This window comes from Ambystoma mexicanum, chromosome 7q (assembly GCF_040938575.1).
Source record: "Ambystoma mexicanum isolate Mex_15411 chromosome 7q, UKY_AmexF1_1, whole genome shotgun sequence".
NCBI lineage: Eukaryota > Metazoa > Chordata > Amphibia > Caudata > Ambystomatidae > Ambystoma > Ambystoma mexicanum.
In genome coordinates, this window is record NC_090941.1 from 1,037,875,318 (window position 1) to 1,037,895,209 (window position 19,892).

At 49.6% G+C, this 19,892-nt stretch overlaps 1 protein-coding gene across 8 annotated transcripts in view; it reads left to right on the forward strand.

Annotated features, from left to right (window-relative positions):
• Positions 1 to 366: 366 nt before the first annotated feature.
• STIM1 (stromal interaction molecule 1) overlaps positions 367 to 19,892 on the forward strand; it is a 591,802-nt gene continuing 572,276 nt past the window's right edge. For 4 of the 8 annotated variants that reach the window (XM_069640360.1, XM_069640361.1, XM_069640362.1 and 1 more), the window contains exon 1: positions 368 to 2,417. In XM_069640360.1, coding sequence (XP_069496461.1) covers positions 2,297 to 2,417 — 121 coding nt within the window. In that variant the 5' untranslated portion in view covers positions 368 to 2,296. Of the gene's footprint in view, positions 2,418 to 19,892 lie in introns of all 8 variants that reach the window. The other 4 variants (XM_069640356.1, XM_069640358.1, XM_069640357.1 and 1 more) reach the window with 2 other exon arrangements.

Sequence of the window (19,892 nt, forward strand, 5' to 3'; positions counted from 1 at the left end):
GGGGTTTAAGGAAGATAGGAATACAATTGTAACCCGGCAACCAAAAGGGAACATCATGCAGCAAATCAGTGGTTATTTTACATTACAAAGAACATGATACAACTAAAATGTCATGAGGGAATCGAAAAGGCACTTCAAGCAAAAATGAAATGGCGATAAAGCAGCAAGTAAAAAAAATGTAAGTCAGTGAGTGAGTCAAAGGGTAGTGCGAGGTTTCTCTTGCGTAGCCCTTGGGCGTCGTTGTGTGCGTCGGGCCTGTTTCGGGCCTCTTTCCTGGCGGTGGGGCTTGTCCTCGTAGCTGGGTCTGGAGGTGAAGGAGGGGGAGAGGGGCCGCACTGAGAGGAGGGCTCAGGGGAGGAGGAGGAGGAGGAGGCGGAGGCGGAGGCGGGAGAGGAAGCAGCAGCTTTGTCGCAGTCCCGAGGCCGCCGCCTGTCCTGACAGCCGGAGCAGAGCCACCGGGGGCAGGAAACCAGCGCAAGCCCTGCTTAAGAGGGGCAGCTCGGGGCGAGACAGCCTGCCAGAGAAGTGACAGCCCCGGCCCGGAAGAGACAGCGGCCCCCGGGACCGGAGGAGACAGTGCCAGCCCGCAACACATCCGCAGGACAGAGACTGCTGCCGCCCCAGGGAAGAGACAGGCAACTGTCGCACTGGGTGCAATAGCGACTGCTGCCCCCAGGGTGAAGAAGAGACTGCTGCCCCCAGGGTGAAGAAGAGACTGCTGCCCCCAGGGTGAAGAAGAGACTGCTGCCCCAGCGTGAGAGGAGACAGCTGCGCCGGATTGGTTGAGAGTGCTGCTCCAGAGTGCCAAGAGACTGCTGAGCCCAACTCATAAGTCTTATGCCACAGGCTGAGAAGAGGCTGGTTGGCATTGCAAATAGTGCCACCCCGGCAGAAGATTGCAGATAATCCACAGGCGTGAGATTGCAGGGCACGCGCCACTCGCTTCCGGGGGAAATTGGGGTATATACCCGTGTCTTGGTGCAAGTCTGAAAGGAGCTCGTGGCAGAGGTGTTGCAAGGCTCCAGGTCGGCAGGGTCTCCGCTCCAGTGGCTCTTCACTGTGCAGCTGCTTGAAAGGGATCTGGAAGACACATGATGGGTGCTCAATGAGGGACCTGTGTGTGACAGCCTCAAGTCACTCAAAACCCTGTGCGTGACTCGCCCATGCAAAGTGCAGGGGTGGTGGTAGGCCAAGGAAGTCGCTGTGCTCTCTGAACCCACAGGAGACCAGGCCCACTGATGCACACGCAATAGGATCATCAGGTCACTGAAGGGTGTACGTCATCGGGGTGTGAAATCCTCTAGTGGAATGAGGCAGCACCACTGTGGCATCATTAAAAAGTGGTAATGCCATGTTCTCGTCATAACTGAGACCTACATGCACACGGATATCCACCAACTTATCCTTGCACGTCATGCCGCAGAACTAATACCGGACTGTGTGTACCGCTGGGCTGCGACGTGTGGGCCACAACTAGAGTGAGACCACTTCCGATGACTATCGTGACACGACTATGCGCAGAGGGCAGGTGGAGTAACCGGAGAGCCCTGCGTCACCCAATAAGCCAAGGCCTTTGATTGACACTGGGCTGTGTGACCTGTCAGTGGGCCAGCAAGACGAACCTGTTGCTGGTTCTTTGGAAGATATGCAACCTTCTCCTTGGCACTTCGGCGCGGCGCATTGAGGTTTACAGGGATCGGAATGTGCGTCCCTGTTTGCACAGGGAAATAACATGGTTACACAAATAAAGTGCCAGTTTTGAATTCCAGAAAGTCGGTGGGTCCTTCAGAATTTATAAAAAAAAAAAACTTGGAAAAACCTTTACTGGATCTAACAGTATTGTGCACTCTGTTTAATTGTGGTGCCACTGTAGATACATTTGGCACAGAGAAGTTTGCCTACCAACGGTTGCCTTTTTAACAACATTTTGAGTGTTGGATCCTCCCTCGTCTGACATTTTGAAAAAGACAAGATTATGCAGTAAATTTTCTTTTGGGGCTTAGCCCCATTAAATCGAATTTGAGAAAAAGGTTAAAATGATATGCTGCATGCCATGTTGGGTACCTTGTTACGGTACATAAAGGGAGAACAACTTTGTAGTGGCGTTGGACAAATTGTGTTGGCTCCTAGTTAAATTAGGCCTTGACCCAGGATACTGCTATCTTGACACCTCTTCAATATCCCTGGTTGTGAAGGCAATATCCAGGAACCATTACAGACAAATTGGAGACGGATGCTGAAAGAGGATTAACTCACATCAGGGGGATAAAGGCTTCGCTATCTGGTGCAGCACAAAATGGATCTGTGCTCCAGAGTGGCGGTGTGGGTTCTTTGCCTCTCCCTCCTTCATCAGGGCGAAGGCGATAAGCCTCCCAGCTTATCGGACACTGACGAGTCTGCTGTCGCAGGTAAGGAAGGTTGGTCTGTCTTCTTGGCTATGTCTATGTTTTATTGCACCCGGGAGAGGAAGTGGGGAGACGTGCATGGTTTGGCTTGGGTTCAGGGTATCTAGCTGAACCAGTTTTGGGACAGGTCTTGGCGCTACGCCAAGCGTTTCTATAGAATTGCCCTCCCTGAACACCTCTTCCTCCCCCCCCCCCCCCCCAACTCCCTCATATGTTCTTGTAGGGTGATGCACAGAGTGTATCCAGTGTTTTAATCAGGTAAGATATTTTGAGTTACACTTTAGTTGGATAATATTTGACCCCTGGTGCTCTGGGCGTGTAGAGAACTGAGGGGGCAAGTGACTTTATACCAGGCTACTAGCTTGGCATTTGTATCCCACAGACCATCCTAATCTATTTAAAATGAATGCAAGACCAAGCAATGCACAGAAGCCAGCATTCTTTTTGCAACAGTGACCCAAACATTGCTCCATAATCAATGTTAGGGTCATACATTTGTATAATCGTTTCATCATGGTGACACTTGGAGCGCTCAGGTGAAGTGTTCCGGCCGAGTTTCCCGTCTCTTCTCGGCCTGCAGCAGCACATGGGGCCAAGTGTTGTCAGTGCTTGACTGCTGTAGTCTTCCGCCTGCTGGGCTCTTAATGCTGAATGACTGGCAGGCGCTCGTTTATGTCACAGAAACCCAACTGGTTCAGAGGACTCTGTGGCCCAGGTGAACCTGGAGCTCTGTCCCAGATGCAGAGGGGTGGAAATGGAGTTGTTTGAAGTAGAGGGGGAAGCTCGCAGGTAGTCGCTTAAATGGTTAAGATGTTGTGCAAGTTCCTGCCTTTTTTAAGCTCACCAGTCGGCATGCTTTCTTTTTCAATACTCGTAAGTGCATTTTCGCGTTCTAAAAGATGCACTTCAACTACCAGAATGCAAAGTGAGAGCCAGAAAGCGAGCATTGGCTGAGCGCTGTGCATGGGACATATTTATATCCGTGTAAATCTCTTCTACGGGTTATACCCCTCTTGTCTTCACCGTTTCTTAGTCGCTGCCGTTTTTTGTTAGAATTATGGAAATAATATGTGCGGGCCCACAATAAATCCTAACCCGGCATGAGGTTTAGTTGGCATTTGAGATGAGCGGTTCAGACTGCACTACGGTTGGTCTTTTGGATTTTGTTTATGCTGGAGACTGTTCTACCCTTGTGCTCACGTGAGCTTTTAGCTCTGAGGTTCAAACGTGGAGCTCCTCTGCTAATGACCCTACTGCTGCTAATGACCCTACTGCTAGGCCTACTGCAGTCCACAATAAAGGGGGCTCGAAAGGAGATGCTTTAAACATGTAACTACCAGAGCGTTTTAAGGCCTAGCTGGGGCTGCGTTACCTTTGTTAGCATAATTGACCTAAAAACCTTTGACAACATTTTTGTTGACCTTTTTTTCAGCCAAATTTAATTAAATATATATATGGGGTGGGTAAGGGTATAGATTAGGTTGAAGGGAGGGTGCGTGGGGTCTCAGCCCGCATTTTAGACCAAAAACAGGTCAAATCAATTCGATCAAATGTGGTTAGGGCAAATAGACCCAAACCGCGTTACCTGTACACCAGGGTTTGGGGAGCCAGCTTCTCCCACGGACTGAGTTGGCAGCTATGACCGTTGTGGTGAATGCTGCTAGCAGGATTCCAGAGTCAAAGACCACCTGCCTGTGACCCCACATAGCTGCTCTTGCTTTACCCTTCTCACTGTACTCTTCTAATAATTGTGTCCGTATTGGCATAACCTCTTGCTGTCCAGTGCTCTGTTGCTCCCTACCTACCTAGGTTACGCTGCATAAAACCCACTGCATGCATATGTTGCAGCTCCTGCTGGCCATATAGCACTGTTGCAGGATTTCTGCAATAGGGGGCTGGGGAGAAAGAGTTGTGTTGATATGTTGCATTGAAGGGCAACCCCACTGTGGGCCGAAAGACTTGATGCATAACTGGTATTCGGTGTTCGCGCCCCTCCCCTCCCCCCCCCTCCCCTCCCCTCCCCCTCTTTTTGTGGCATTTCAAATGTTCCCATAGGAAAAGGGTGGGCTTGCTGAACATGTGTAATATGGGGCCACTTTGGAAAATATTCCCAGGATGTCGTTTAATTCCCTTTCCGCCCCTCGAATCAGGACGTTTTATGGTTCTAGCACTCGTCCCACCTTTAGGCGTTTATGTCCTGTTTGTGGCCATTCCTTCGGGGTTGCTGGGGTGCCAGATAGCAGCTCTGTGGGGCATGGTTCCGCAGGTTTGGTAAATGGTGGCATTAGAGTGTCGGGTGCAGTAGAGTGTGTTGCTCCATTGGTGATGCACAGGACACGCTACTGTTAGACCCGACAGCCATGCAAGTTGAATGTGTCCTGTTCAGGGCACTGCTACCACGGAAGCCGCTTGCTGGAGTGCGAGCTTTATCAATTCTGCAATTCACAGGCGCATGGCTTTGCCGGCAGGGTGCACCAGCTCTGTACATGCTGCAATGGCTCCTGCCTTTGCCTGGTTGGGCCCCTGACCCCCTCCCAGTACAAGGTCATTCATGGGCGCTGTTGAGCTGCCCTTCTGCCGGCGGCTGTGCACTCTCGGTGGTGGTCGGGAACTATATGCCCTTCCGTGCCGGGCCCCTTTCTTTCACACCATGAATGATGCCTGCGGAGCCTGCCCCTGTATTCCCTTCCCTATACAGGCTCGAGAACCTTGCTACTTGCACGCCCCCCTCCCACAGCACATGTGCTGCGGTACACAATGCCGAGGGTACGGTTTGTGGCAGTCATTTCTGGCTATTTTACCGCCCTACTACAAATGAGTGGTGCGGTTCTTGTTCCTGACCCCAACTGGAAGCACTGGGAGAATTGCATAAGAGGAAGTGCCAATCATGTTTGTTTGTTTGGGGGTGCTCCCACATATGGTTGTGACCACTTTTGTAGTAAAGGGGAGGGCCTTCTTTCATTCTCTCAATAGAAGATGGCAACGGGTTGCCACCAAATGTAGTGGTTCAGACCTGAGATGTGGGCATCGGTCGCACGCGGCAGATGAGTTTTCTGCTTTTGGTTGTTGGTGCGTAACGATACCTATTGATTGAATCCATTTACTGCGGGCGGACATGAGTTCTCAGCCGTGAGTGACTCTTGATCGCCACGGGTCTGGCTTGCATTTGGAAGGCTTCTCTGCCAAGCGCCTGATCTCCCCGCTCTGCATGTTGGTGGCATCGCGTGCAGGCGGCAGATTTCCTGCAACGTGGCATGCTCGAGGCCTTGAATGACGTCATGAGTAGACTGGATATTCAGTCAACAGGGCAACGGAGGACGCTTTGTGCTGCTTGGTGCAATCTTACATCGGGAGAGCTGGGTAAATGCAGGCGGGTTGGTAGTCTAGGCGCTGCATGCAGGGGAGAATACATGGGGGTTGGGGGACTTAATGTGCTTGGCTTCTCTCATGTTGAGTGGAAAGGAAACCGTCCATGATCTCGGGCGTGCTACGTCAAGGCGTGCGCATTTCTCCAGGGGCTGCGCATGCTACGGGAGACCTCACACAATGTTCATTAAATGGTTGTAAATTAGTCGCACACAGCGCAGCACTGCACATGCTGGCAACTGCTGGTGTTTCTTCGACACACACTTTATTTGAGGCTGTGCTTTTCTAAAACTGGGCTACAGCAGACACCACAGTCTGGGGATTAAAGCATTGGGAGGGGGGGGGGGCTCCGATTGTCTGACTAGTTGCTGCTTCTAGTAAGTGTTCATTACTGCTAATGTGCACTGCCTTTCAAAGCCCAGGTTGGAATGTGAATCTCCTTCTTGCAAAGTAAATTGAATCTGAAAGTAACCCTCTTTTTGAAATTTTGGACTGGTGACTTGACTGTAATATTAGCTTATTACATGCACACAATCGTGCTCGTCTATATTTCTGGGCACTGTATGTCCTTCATATCATTTATGGCAACAAGTTGCTTGCATGCATGCAACAAACAATTACTACAAGCAGGTGATGTTATCAGTGTGGATCACATGCCTGATAAGAGTTTGCTACTAGTGTATCCTGCATGTACACACGTGGATTTATTTTGTTTGCTTTTTATTCTGACCAATGTATTTCTGGAAATATCAGCTGGGACTCACGTTCTCTTTTTTTTAATTGTTAAGTTGGTCACTTGGGAGGAGCGCCTGATAGTTGGATTTTTCCATAATCGATTTGATCACACATGCTCGTGTGTGCTGTCTTTACATCTTGAAAGTAGAATAGCCCGTAGGTCAGTTTAGAGCAACCTCATGTTGTCCGGTATGGTCTCGTATCGGGCATGAAGCCATCGGCTAGTCCTATTTCAGGCTCTCTTCACATTACATCACGCCCTTGCAGTCTTTCCTTTATGATGTGAACTAACTTGTATGGTGCAGTACAAGTAAGGGAAGACGCTGTGTGCTTAAAGAAGCTTCGACTGGAGTATGCAGCGTGCATGCTGCAAGCTGTTTCATTACCACCCGCTTGTCCCTAGTGGTGCTATGTGGGCAGTGGTGAGTGGCATTACTAGCTTTCGTGGGCTTTTGCCTTTTATTACCCTAGGACTTCCTCTTTCACCATATCCCTCACGAGCTGACGCCTTGACAGTTTCATAAAACCTCATACCTAAAGGTTTCGTTTCCTTTGCCGTGACATCCACAGCTCCTCCCTTTCCTTTTACCTTTAGGTTTATGGGGTGAAGACATCATGACACATCCTGCCATTTTATTCTGTGAGTAACTAGAGGTTTGACCATGCCTGGGTGTGGCAAACATGGAGCTATTAGGGTGTCCCTTTCATATATTGTGGCACGCGGTAATGTGGGGCTTGGGGACATTGTTGGGCTGTGCGAGCACTTTGTGGTCGCTCAGAATAAGCCCTTGTGTGGCCCTAGCAGCAGGCTTTTGCATTGGACTAGCAACACATGCCTGTCTGGCCCTAGCAGCAGGCTTTACAATGGACGAGCAACACCTGTTCATGTGGCCCTAGCAGCAGGCTTTGACATGGTCAAGCAACACCCTTGTGTCGGCCTAGCAGCAGGCTTTTACACTGCACAAGCAATACATGCTCATGCGGCCCTAGCAGCAGGCTTTACAACGGACTAGCCACACATGCTCATGTGGCCCTAGCAGCAGGCTTTACAATGGACGAGCAACACCTGTTCATGTGGCCCTAGCAGCAGGCTTTGACGTGGTCAAGCAACACCCTTGTGTCACCCTAGCAGCAGGCTTTACAACGGACTAGCCACACATGCTCATGTGGCCCTAGCAGCAGGCTTTACAATGGACGAGCAACACCTGCTCATGTGGCCCTAGCAGCAGGCTTTTACACTGCACAAGCAATACATGCTCATGCGGCCCTAGCAGCAGGCTTTACAATGGACGAGCAACACCTGCTCATGTGGCCCTAGCAGCAGGCTTTGACATGGCCAAGCAACACCCTTGTGTCGCCCTAGCAGTAGGCTTTTACACTGCACAAGCAATACATGCTCATGCGGCCCTAGCAGCAGGCTTTTCAACGGACTAGCCACACATGCTCATGTGGCCCTAGCAGCAGGCTTTACAATGGACGAGCAACACCTGCTCATGTGGCCCTAGCAGCAGGCTTTACAATGGACGAGCAACACCTGCTCATGTGGCCCTAGCAGCAGGCTTTTACACTGCACAAGCAATACATGCTCATGCGGCCCTAGCAGCAGGCTTTACAATGGACGAGCAACACCTGCTCATGTGGCCCTAGCAGCAGGCTTTTACACTGCACAAGCAATACATGCTCATGTGGCCCTAGCAGCAGGCTTTACAATGGACGAGCAACACCTGTTCACGTGGCCCTAGCAGCAGGCTTTACAACGGACTAGCCACACATGCTCATGTGGCCCTAGCAGCAGGCTTTACAATGGACGAGCAACACCTGTTCATGTGGCCCTAGCAGCAGGCTTTGACGTGGTCAATCAACACCCTTGTGTCACCCTAGCAGCAGGCTTTACAACAGACTAGCCACACATGCTTGTGTGGCCCTAGCTGCAGGCTTTAGTGAGCTGGCAGCACAGCAGGGGAGGTACTAGCGCAGCAACCCTATGGCCATGAAGAGTACTTGGGCTTTTTTGTTCAGTGAGATGTTGAAAGGTTCGGGTTTATGAACTTTTGAGTCCCCCGGTACTCGAGGATCTCTATATTTCTATGTTTCTGCTTGCCTGCCAGAGGGGGGGCTGCATGTTCATGAGTTGATGGATACACATTATTGCTCCACTGGGCAGAGAATGAAAAGTGAATGGTCTGTGCTAGGAAGCCATTGTATTTTCTTATTTTGTAGGCCATATTGTAGCCTCGAGAGGATAGCTAGGGGACTATGCGCTCGTCTTGGAAGCATGACTATGCAGAGCAACAAAGGTTCGATCCCCGGTTCCGCACTTAGAAACCTCTGGGTATTAAGCGTGTTATAAAAAAACGATAATATTGACAGCCACACTGCTACTAATTCCCATCCCTGATATTCATTTGATCTTCCGTGGAGGTGTAGCTTGCCCAGGATTCACCTTGTGATGTTGTGACGAATCAACTTCCGGGGCACCAATGTTCCAAGCATGAAAATCGGTTTCTAAACCATCCATCAGCCCCACACCCCTAGTACACCAGAAGAGATCTGAACAGATTGGAAACACAAGCAAATTATAAACCTCCTTGTCCAATTTTGGTAACGTGGACGGAATGGCAGGCTTATCTCGGCAAGGTCACAGCGAAAATACAATTTTAGCCAATGATAAAGGGGACTGTCCTATCAAGGTTGTATACAAATATCTACTTTAGTATTATCACAACAGACCGGTCTAGCACTCTACAAAATACAACCCACCCTGTAAAAGAATGCAGAGGAAAGACCTTTTCATGAAGGAAAAGGGATGCACTCTGGATACTGACAGGTGGATAGTCTGTAAAGTAATTAATCGCAATAGTTCAGATACTTGGTTTCAGCACATAAGGACCAATTGGTCATAAAATGTCATGGGGGCCTTCGGAGAAGGACCAGGGGGACAGAACCATAATGTACCCTTTTGCTTGTAGTAGTTCTTGGTGCTCGACAGGGTCAAGTCGGTTTCTGGGTGCTTTGCAGCTTCTGCGACAGAGTTCAAGATGGGTGACAGTTGCGGGTATCAGGCGGCAGGCAGTTCCGCAAGCGAGGCTGGACGGACAGCTGCAGGTTTGGCTACAGGGCGACTCTGGGTCAGGAATCGTCATCTCAGTGCTGGTTGGCGGGTCTGAAGCACTGGTCGACTGCGGCGTGATAGGTCAGTGGTGCAGTCGGTTGCAGCTCGAGGGGCTTGACTGACCCAGAAAATGTCCCTTAAGGCAGATTGGTTGATGCCTGTCGCTGCACTCCTCCTAGCTTTTTCACTTGACTTGTGTCGTCCTTTACGGCGGATGGCCCAAAGCTGAGGAGAGTGTTGCAGGCATAGCCTTGTCCTTGCTTTGGTTCAGAGACTCTCTGGCACTTTGCACCTAGGAAGCTTGCTTGTCGAGCCTAGCAGGGCACACTGTGTGCTGGCTTTTGTGCCGGTTCTGCAGCTGCTGGAAGGTCCTCGGGATTCAGGATCTCCCTCTGTTCACCAGCAGATGTTTAGGGGAGGAATCTTGCTTCCCTCTTTGGAAATCCTGGCCTTTCTTCACTGGCGGAAGCTGTAAGGCCGACTGTACCTTCAGCCAGGGTCCAAATTAGTTATTTTGTTACTCCTTGCGATGTCTTCAGATGATCTGCCAAAAGAGGGACTCAACCCTCCTTAATGAACCATTCCTTGGTCCCCACCAACATTCTTCTGTTATGTGTGAGGTCCTAACCATAGTGCTTTTCAACAGGCAAGGTAAAGAGGTGAAAACATGTACCATGAAGTCCCACCCATTGTCCTGTCTGTTGTGGATCAAAGGGTCTCTCTGATTAATTGAACTGTCTGCGGTTCCTGATTACAGGCAGGTCTCCCTTGAAGTTGTGGTGAGAACAGACTTTCTGTCTCCATCAAATAGCATATTCCCACCCTCTGAATGGGGTTGCCCTGCAGCGGTTGCCTAGTGTAAACGCATTTGTGCCGGACATGACACTTCACTGCCCTTGATACTGAGGGTCTGGAGCTGGCTTCAGGTTGACACAGTGCACATCAACGGTTTTTAGGGGTTTTCCTGTCTTTAGCTAACATCTCCAGTTAGGCCCCATGTGGGCCTGTTTGAAGTATGCTCTATTAGTCTGCTAATTCTGTTTTAATTCCTGCAGGGCCCACAAAGGATAGGGCAGATCATTGGAGCCTTTGTTATTTAATTAGGCTGGTCATGGCAGGGGAAAGGTTTTGCTCTCCGCCTTTTGACATGCCTTGATGTTCTCTGTTCCACCAAAATCTGACGGGGGCGGGGGGGAGGTTAAGGGGGGTGGCGCATGTAGCCTGTGTCCACCAAGAGTACAACGGTCTGTGTTTGTCGTGCAGTGAGCATAGAAGAATGAATGCTGGTTATCCCCACACATTTTCCGTGGTTGATCTACCATCATTCAATTTCATCCACAATTTTTTAAAAACCAGTGCGGATGGTTGAATTCCTCACAGATGTGCAGGTTGGACACAGATAATTAGAGCAGGGACATAACTGCCCCGCCCCATCTTGCCGGCCTTTGTGCAACTATGTATTGTATGACTTTAAGATGAGGTTTTGCCCAAAGCCTGCCTCTCCAATGAACGCCCTCCTGCACGTGTTCGTGAGGTTGTCTAGATTTGCTGTGGGATTTGATGTTCTCCCTTTCGAATAGAGCAGCTGTCTGCAGTGCAGAGCTGTATGATTGAAGAAGTTGCTGGCAATTTCTGCGTGAGTTATTGTGGTCATGCATGAAACGCCACCCTGTGGATCCTGTGACAACATCTGCCAGGCGGGTCCCATTGCAGGTCTCGCTTTGGTCCCCTGGAGCTCGGGTAATGGCTCGTCAGTGAGCCCCCACCAACTGAAAAGCCATTTCTTGATCTAAGGTGTTGTACTCTCCAGACTCCTTTCCTTAAAATACCATATTTGTATTTCTGCTTGACTGCCCTCTTGTGCACCCCTGGCAGACCCACAGGCTGCCTCCCCACCTATACGAGTGTTTACATCATGTGCTCTTAAGATGCCGTCTCCAGTTTGTTATGTGAAAGTAGGTTTTTTCTGTTGTTGGTACCTTGCCACTGTCATGCGCTAATGCAATGTGCGCAGCGGTAGCCTCTGCCATGCCTCCCTCCCCCACCCCCCAAGCCGTTTGAACGGTGCAGTTTGAGGAGCTCTTAATATTTATTGCACCGGGTGGCCCTGTCTGCACTGCAGGGCTGTGAATGGCCAGTCTTTCAGCAGCGTGCTTTCCTGGGCTCCGTGCCAACGCATTCTAACAAGCTTGCCCTTTACACTAAGCAGCCCGAATAGTGCTCGTTCTGACCAAATGAAGTTTCAATGAGAAATCAAATGTGCCCCTTTTCTAGGCCTGGCTCAAGACACTTCTGGATCCCTAATGCCAACGACCTTTAGTTGATCTAAGAATGTAAGAATGGTGGTCCATGTCTGGCTTTAATGCAGAATGCCACAGACCCTAAGCCGGGTTTGCCTGTTCATTATTCACTGCACATATCCTGTGCCCTCTGTGGCTAGAATGCAATTAATGGACAGACCTCTTTGGATGCACTGAAGTGCGCTAGCAGGTCGGGGACGTCTCATCCCTCTCTTGCACCCCATGAAACCCCAGACAGGCACGGGATGGTGTAGGAGGTTTGGGTCTATTTGACCTAATCAAATTTGATCGAATTTATTTGACCTTCTTTCCTGTCTTAAATGCGGGGGGAGACCCCCGCAACCCCCCGTCTCGCCCCCCCACACTTCCCCTAAACCTAATCCATGCCCTTACCCAATATATATATATATATATATATATATTAAAATTTGACCGCAAAAAGGTCAAAATAATTCGATCAAATGTTTTGGGTCCATTATGCAAATACCGGTGTAGGATAGGGTGGCTGACTGGCATCGAGGTATGAAGGGGGAGTGAGACCATGGCACTATGTGTGCCCAGAACAAGGGGATCTCGCAGATTAAGCTGGAGGAGCGGCGCAGGGCAGTCGTGTTTGGCAGTTCCACTGCTGGCGCCGCCTTTGTTTCCTGGGCAGTAGATGGCTTGACTGCAGGTGAAGTGCTGGAGTGGGGAATGCCGGCTAAGCCCCCCAGGGACTGCTCAGGCTTGCCCTACTACGCTCTTGGACACCAGGAGAAACCATTCTGCATTCCACCGCCTCGGCCAAAGGACCGCGAGCTCCCTGTGCCAACGCTGTGCTGCCTGCCTCATTAAATCCCCTCTTAATGAAGTGTAATCTTCTCATGGCAGGGAGGTGCCCCCCCCCCCACAACTTGATTAGAACGCCGTTCCAGGTACCCGGCGTGAGATGTGCTGCCCTTTTGCCGTGTGTGCAGGATTGGCGTCAGTCAATGAGCAGGCATATTAAACTTCACATTTTCCCGATGTGAATGGTTTCTGCTTGTGGCATGTTCTAAAATAAGTGCATATTCTGTCTGGCTGGGGCACACCATTTGCAGCTTTTTTGCAATCACAAACACCACTGCTCTTTTATTTAAGAACATGCTGAAAATCGGAGCGCTGTAGTATCGATGCTACTCCACAGAATGAGGGCCCTCGGCGGTTCATATGCAGGTCGGCAGCACGGTCACCTTCTGAACAGAACTAGGATGTGCAAACTGGGGTTGAGCCCCGGCGCTTAGACGCTGGAGGATTCCCCCAGTGCTGTCTAAAGATGCAAAGTGCTAGGCCACGTGTGTTCTGTACAACTTGTAAGACCTTGACACGTTTCCTGTTCGGCCGGGATTCTTTCTCACCCTGCCACTGGTCCTCTGCTTCTAAGAAATGCTTCTCTTTATGGTTGGAGGGGTTTTCACGAGTCGGCTCTACGTTTTGAGGCTACATTTACCCAATATTTCGGGCATGTGTGCACCATTTCTATCCATTGTTTAATTCCCAGGTCGGGGCTGAATTGGGCCGTGAGCGTTCATATGTATCGGGCAGCTCAGGCCATGGTGGAGAAACATTTTAAGCCTCTTTGCCACAGATCAAGGGATCCACAAAGCTCAGATGAATAAGGTCTTAAGCGGGTGAGTGATCCACAATGATGCGGTGGGAGTATGACCTGAAACACAGGGGGGAGTCTCGAACAACAGAGCGACTGGCGCAAGGGACAAGTAAACAAGGGGGGCGTCCTACCACTTATATGTTGGACATACTCTAAATCATGTATGTAACACTTTATCTTGTGAGTAGCTGCAGTAAGCCTCCGCAGAAACCTACCCTTCAGGAGGTTTAAAGTAGATGTTAAATATCCAGGCTCGGGGTATAAACCTTGTACCAAAATTTCATGTTGCTTGACTCTTCAGGAAGTTAGTCAAAAAAAGCACTTTTATTTATGTTACCATGTATTGGTGCAATAATGACGTTTCTTCATGTATTAATCACAGGCAGTATTTAAATCTGCTGTTGTAAACATTGAATAAGGCACGTTTTACTGTTTTTCTCAAAGATAATTGTGCATTCAAGACAATGACATATGTTAGTGATACAATCATAAGTGCCAAAGAGAAAATATGCCACATAACCATATAGTTGCACTTCAGTGCTGATGCATAACATTTTGCTATAATCAGTTCTTATAGTACACGATTTAGCATGTTTTAGCAAAGAAACCCATTAATAACTGAAGTATTTGTGTGTGTGTGTGTCATATTTCTAAACCTGACACAGGTCGTATTCTGCAGACAAGGTAGTGACCAATCCTGGGTCTTCGTCAGGTTATTGTTCCCTCAGTGTTGTCTGGACTATATAAAAAAAAAAAAACTGTTGGGGCTGTGTCCATGGACGTTTCGGCTGCATATGAGGCTGCCTTCTTCTGGGCCACTGATCGTGTCCCTCTTGTCGGAGCACCCCGGCGGTGGCGCGTCGTTAGGTTTGTTCTCTGGTACAAGGGACGCGACTGTGATGAGGACCAGGGTCCTGAGGCCAAAGTTACAACAGTTTGTGGTCGGGATTGGGTTTTTTCCTGACGGGGTGTACAATGTTACTCCCATTTTTCTGGTTCTCGTAGATTGGGGAACCCCAGGGTAGCAGTTGCTGGTGGATGGTGGCCCTCTTGGCTTTTACTTACCGGGCTTTCAGATGGGCTGCAATTTCTCTCGCGTCTGTCCACAGTTTCTTAACCTGGACTTCAGTATTTGGCACTACCTTTCTTCCCTATCCTCTGACCTCGTAATTTCTTTCTTTCTCTTGTTCCCCACCCTCCTCCTTGAACTACTCTGCCCCTCCTCCAACACCTTCTTCTTCTTCTTCCCTTTCTTTCCCCTGCCTTCTTTCTTCTCTCTTGGTCTTGCCTCATTTTCACTTGTCTTGCTTTCCTTTCTCCCACCTCCTTCCACCCTCCTTTCCTAGTGCTCTCTAAATGCACCACCACACTGCTAAGCAACTCCAAACTTTCTTTTCTGCGCTGGTAATTGGGACTTGCACTTTTCAGTTGGACAGCTGTGTTTTGGGAATACATGGGGGTCGTGCCCCCCACCCCCGGCCCATGTAAGACTCCATGGAGGTCGGCCAGCGGCTCTGTGGGCAAAGTATTAAACCTGAGGCTGCCATCTTGAACTCAAGCGCAGCTATCATGGCGGCTTCCTCCCACTGCCATGGTTCCGCCCAGCTGCATGTAGATTGATGGCTCTTTGAGTTGCTGCTCGCATGTAGTCCTGGTCTCTCCTCGGGCTTTCAAAAGTTGATGGGTCCAAATGTTGAACGGCTGTGTTTTTCATTCCTGAAAGCTGACATTTGCTGAAATAATATAAATAATGTATTGCGCCCTTCTGCCACTATTGGTGGCCTCCCTGTGCAGGGCTGTGGGGGGTGTTGTTCATTAGTGGGGTAGTGGGAGAGGTGGTATTAATAGGTGTAGGTCAGAAGTACCCGGTTCTTGTGCCAGTTTGCTTATTATGGGTTTGTTGGAGAAATGTGAGTGTTATCCACCTGCGTGATGTGGGCTTGCCTTCCTTTCCGCTAGCAGAATTTGTAGCCTCTCAAGGGGCTGTGTGTGGTGGGTTGCCTAAATGGAGTATTCTTGCTTGTTCTTTAGTAATACACCTGGGAGTGTGGTTGCAAATGCACCAGCCAGCTATGTGTTCAGCATTCACTGTGCGCTACATGTTTTAGGTTTAACGAGAACTTGTAGCAAGGATTGGACCCCGCCCTTACCATGCATCATGCACTCAAGTATACTGATTTATCAATTCTAGGGTGCTTTTGGCACTTCGCTTTTTTTTTTTTTGTCAGGCTGTCACCCATGAGCACACATCAGAAGCACACCCCCGGAAGATGCCTGGGACTCTGCTGAATCCCAAGGATTGGGTCCTGGCTTCACCATGTGACATTGGCTCCTCCCCTATATCTCATAAAGATGGCTACCAAGCGAAGGGTAATTGGCAAAGAGTGCACATGTTAGCCTGGCTTGCCTCCCTCCTTGCCTCCTCCGTAGAATGGCTGCTGCCGTGGCCTTCAAGTGCTCTTAAACCCCCGATCCCTCAAACCAAAATCCTACCCATAAACATCACTGCCTGGCCTACAAACAGCTGACTTTCAAGCACCCTTATCTACGTCACCGCTGGATAATTTCTAGTGGTGGATTTGTATTTTGTTTGCTGCTGAGCTTTTTAGGCGTGTGCTACTGGCCTACAGTGCTTTTGTCATTGGTTTCTATGGATCTGCTATGCAATAATTGCTGCCATACTGTGCAGTCATTGAGTTGCCCGATAGGGTGCGGTTTTCTTGATTAACTTCTCCAAACCTGCCCTGGAGTTGATAGCCATCGCCCTTTGACTGTGCGCTCTTCTGACCTTGTGGTAGTTCGACTACTTGCCAAAGCTTGTTGCACCCTTGCAACTCGCACGTGGATCTGAAGGTCCCTCCACAGGTCCCTGCACACTCTCCCTATCCTATCCGCAGGCCTCTTGCCCACTGTGTACATGGACTTCCCTCCTGGCCTGAGGGGGTCTACATGTTCTTTCATTGCTGGCCTCAAGAGCACGCGGCAATAGTTCTTTTCCCTCCACTGCTGTCCCGCGTGCTCCTTCACTGCTGTCCCGCGTGCTCCTTCACTGCTGTCCCGCGTGCTCCTTCACTGCTGTCCCGCGTGCTCCTTCACTGCTGTCCCGCGTGCTCCTTCACTGCTGTCCCGCGTGCTCCTTCACTGCTGTCCCGCGTGCTCCTTCACTGCTGTCCCGCGTGCTCCTTCACTGCTGTCCCGCGTGCTCCTTCACTGCTGTCCCGCGTGCTCCTTCACTGCTGTCCCGCGTGCTCCTTCACTGCTGTCCCGCTTGCTCCTTCACCACTCCCCTTCTCCCCTCACGTTTCTCTTTCTTTGTGGGAAAGCTCCTCCTTAAAGTGGCATGCCGCCTTCTCATTCCTCCTTCACGCCAGGATAGTTTTATCTTTGAGTCCCTCCGAGGCAACAATTTTTGTAAAAATGTTTTTGTTTTAATATATTTTTATGTTTTTTAGCCATTGCACTTTCCCTATGACTGCTGCTCTAGAACTTACTGTATCATTGTCACCATTGCCCCTTTTATTGCTTACCTTCTTTCATTCTGTTCTTCTCCGGCAGTAATTTACTGCCCATCTGCCCCTTCCATCTTTGGCTTGCACCACTCGGTCGTCTCCATTGCATTACAGTGCTGCCATCATCCAGGTTTGTGTACGAATGTATTTCAGAAGCCGCCTGGGGCCCCACACTGCACTGGCTGTAATCCATCACCCAGAAATCATTGTGAAAAACATCGAAAATCAACATTTTTCTACTAAATGTCTCCTTGTTGCTTCTACACCACAGTGCATTCATATTCCTGTATCATTTTACACCATGGAAAGACAAAGTAACACTATTACACCTTTAAATGCCAGTCATTCTTGGCAGCCACGTGCATTTGGCGGTAGTAGCCGAGGATGGTGGGTGGGGCGAGGTTTTGGAAATGCAGAGGGAAGACCCCTTGATCAGGTGAAATGGCGAGGGCAAGGTTGTGGCAGGGGAAAGGCATCACCTAGATGCTGAAATGATTACATTGCGCTACATCTAGGAGGAAGATTACCCTGACATTGCCTGGCACCAAACCTGCTGATTCCTGCCCCTACCCACGCAAGCACTTATCTCCTGGGTTCTCTTTCAGCTTGTTCTGTTAAGCAGTAAAATCCAACGTTTGCCTGTTAGTGTTCAATCTAAGCATTCTGCTAGGAGTGCAGGCATCAACATTTGCTCTAGTAATTGGCGAGTGATCATTGACTTTTAGCGAGCAAGAAATGATTTGCATTGTATATGTGGGCAATTTGGGGGCCATGTGACTTTTTATCCTTGGCTAGTAGCTTACAAATTGACATTTTTGTCCCAGTGTCATTTGCAGGTGTAAATAAGCGACTGGTGTAAATAAAAATATCTTGACCAAGTATGTCTTCAGTAGATGATTTATATCTGTGCTGTGAAGTGAAGTCCAGTTATAAAGAATCCTCGAGAAAGCCAATGCTTCTGGCATGCGCCTAGGCATTAGATGGGCATTTTCGAGGCACTGCTATCGGGTACCCGCACCGTTTCCCAACTGCTGCCTCCTAAAGACCAGGCAGTGGCATTGTCGCAGCGCCTGGCAACTGCCTAAACAAACGCCAAAACGTTCCGTTTTGCCAATGCTTGTCTTTTTATTTGTGTTCCCCTTCAAGCCCTGGTTCTTGATACGTCGATTTGCAAGCATCACCTGGAGGTGGCCGTTTTAAATGTCATGGCACTTTAAGTGATACCCGTTTTTGTATCTGCTGGTTTATTAGTTATATGATTTCTAAGGATACTAATTGGGCCTTTTTGAGGAAGCACTCTGGGAATGTTCATTTCCTCTATGGTGTTTTTTCGTTTCCCTTTCCTGATGTTTGTGCAGCTCCCACCATTGCCTTATCCGGGATGCTCCTCTGGCACGCTTGGGCAGCGCCTGGAGTAACTAAGCACCCACAGATAACCTTTTCACACATCTGGATTGCATTGCCTGCAGAAGTACAGGAAACTGTGTCTTGTAAAAGACTACGACCAGCTGTAGACCAACAGCAGTGTCCCTGAGGGTTGCATGACCATTAGGTTAGAAACGGTTTAAAATGGCGCTTTGCCAGATTCTCCACCTAGTTATGACCCGAGGATCTCCTTTACCGTTCTTGCTGAAACGTACACAGCACGGTCGGGAAACGTGTTAGTGGTAAAACGCGTTTGCTTCGCTTTTTGAACAGGGCAGGGACATTAATCTCCTGCAAAAGCAGTTCCTTTATATTTTAGCAAGTGACGACTTTGCATAATGTCTAACCAGGGTTTAAAAATCATTTGATAAAGAGGGCCAAGACTGTATAGCCTTTTCACCAACTATCCCATGCCCTTTTACTGTGACTTTCTATATTCACGCCAGGGTGGGTCAATTTATTGGCTCTGTTCGACCATCCAACTTGAGCTCTCTCTGCAACCCCCTTTCACATTTCTCTGCCTATGCTCCCATGCTATCACCTTCCCAATGTCCCGCAACCCTTGCCCCCTTAACTCTGTTTTTTTCGGTTCCTTCAGTACAGTGCTGGAAATGGACACCATTTACTGGAGGAACTCGCCCCCACGCCTGTTTCACGCAAACTGTTTCACGCAAACATCAGGGGGGTGGTTTCTGAGGCGAGTGCAGGACTGGCGCTGGATTGTCAGTGGTGTGGGTGGAACGGGGGTGGAGCTAAATTCGAATGATGTGCATTCCCTGAATATAGGATGCAGGCTGTTTTGCATAAAAACATAGTGCATTTTGGGAACATAAGAATTACCAATTTATCAGACGCGTCTGTGCTAGTCATTCTAACGTGCGTTCCTTCGGAGCATGCAATGCACACTGGGTATGGTGCTCATCTCCTCGGTCCGCAGAGTCCCCCTGACAGTAACATGTGCGGAGACGGTTTCAGTGTTTGAATTTGGGCTGTGGAGCAAGGGACGACTTTCTGATGTCCGATGCAGTCTGTGAAGTCGTTACACGCTGCGGCTGCGCTGCATGCATAGAAACACTGTGTCTGGCACTGTGTCTGGCACTGTGTCTCTGTGCCACATGCTTTGCAATCTTTTCCTTATGTGCCCGATGCTCCAAGCTCCAGCTTTGGGTTCCCTGCCACGGCCAGGGGGAGCTGTCAATAAAACAGCTCTTCTTCCCTGGTCCCCGACACGCGTGGTGAAGCTGGAACACCTTCAGGAAGACACTGCCGCCCCTCTTGGCATGTGGGGAGGTGCAGGAGAGCGCCCTTCGCGTTTCTGGGCCTGCAGTGCCACCACCGGCATTGGCAAAGCGGAGGAAAAACATGCAGCCAGCCCTGGAGTGCATCCCCAGCTACTTGCTGCACCCGAGGGAG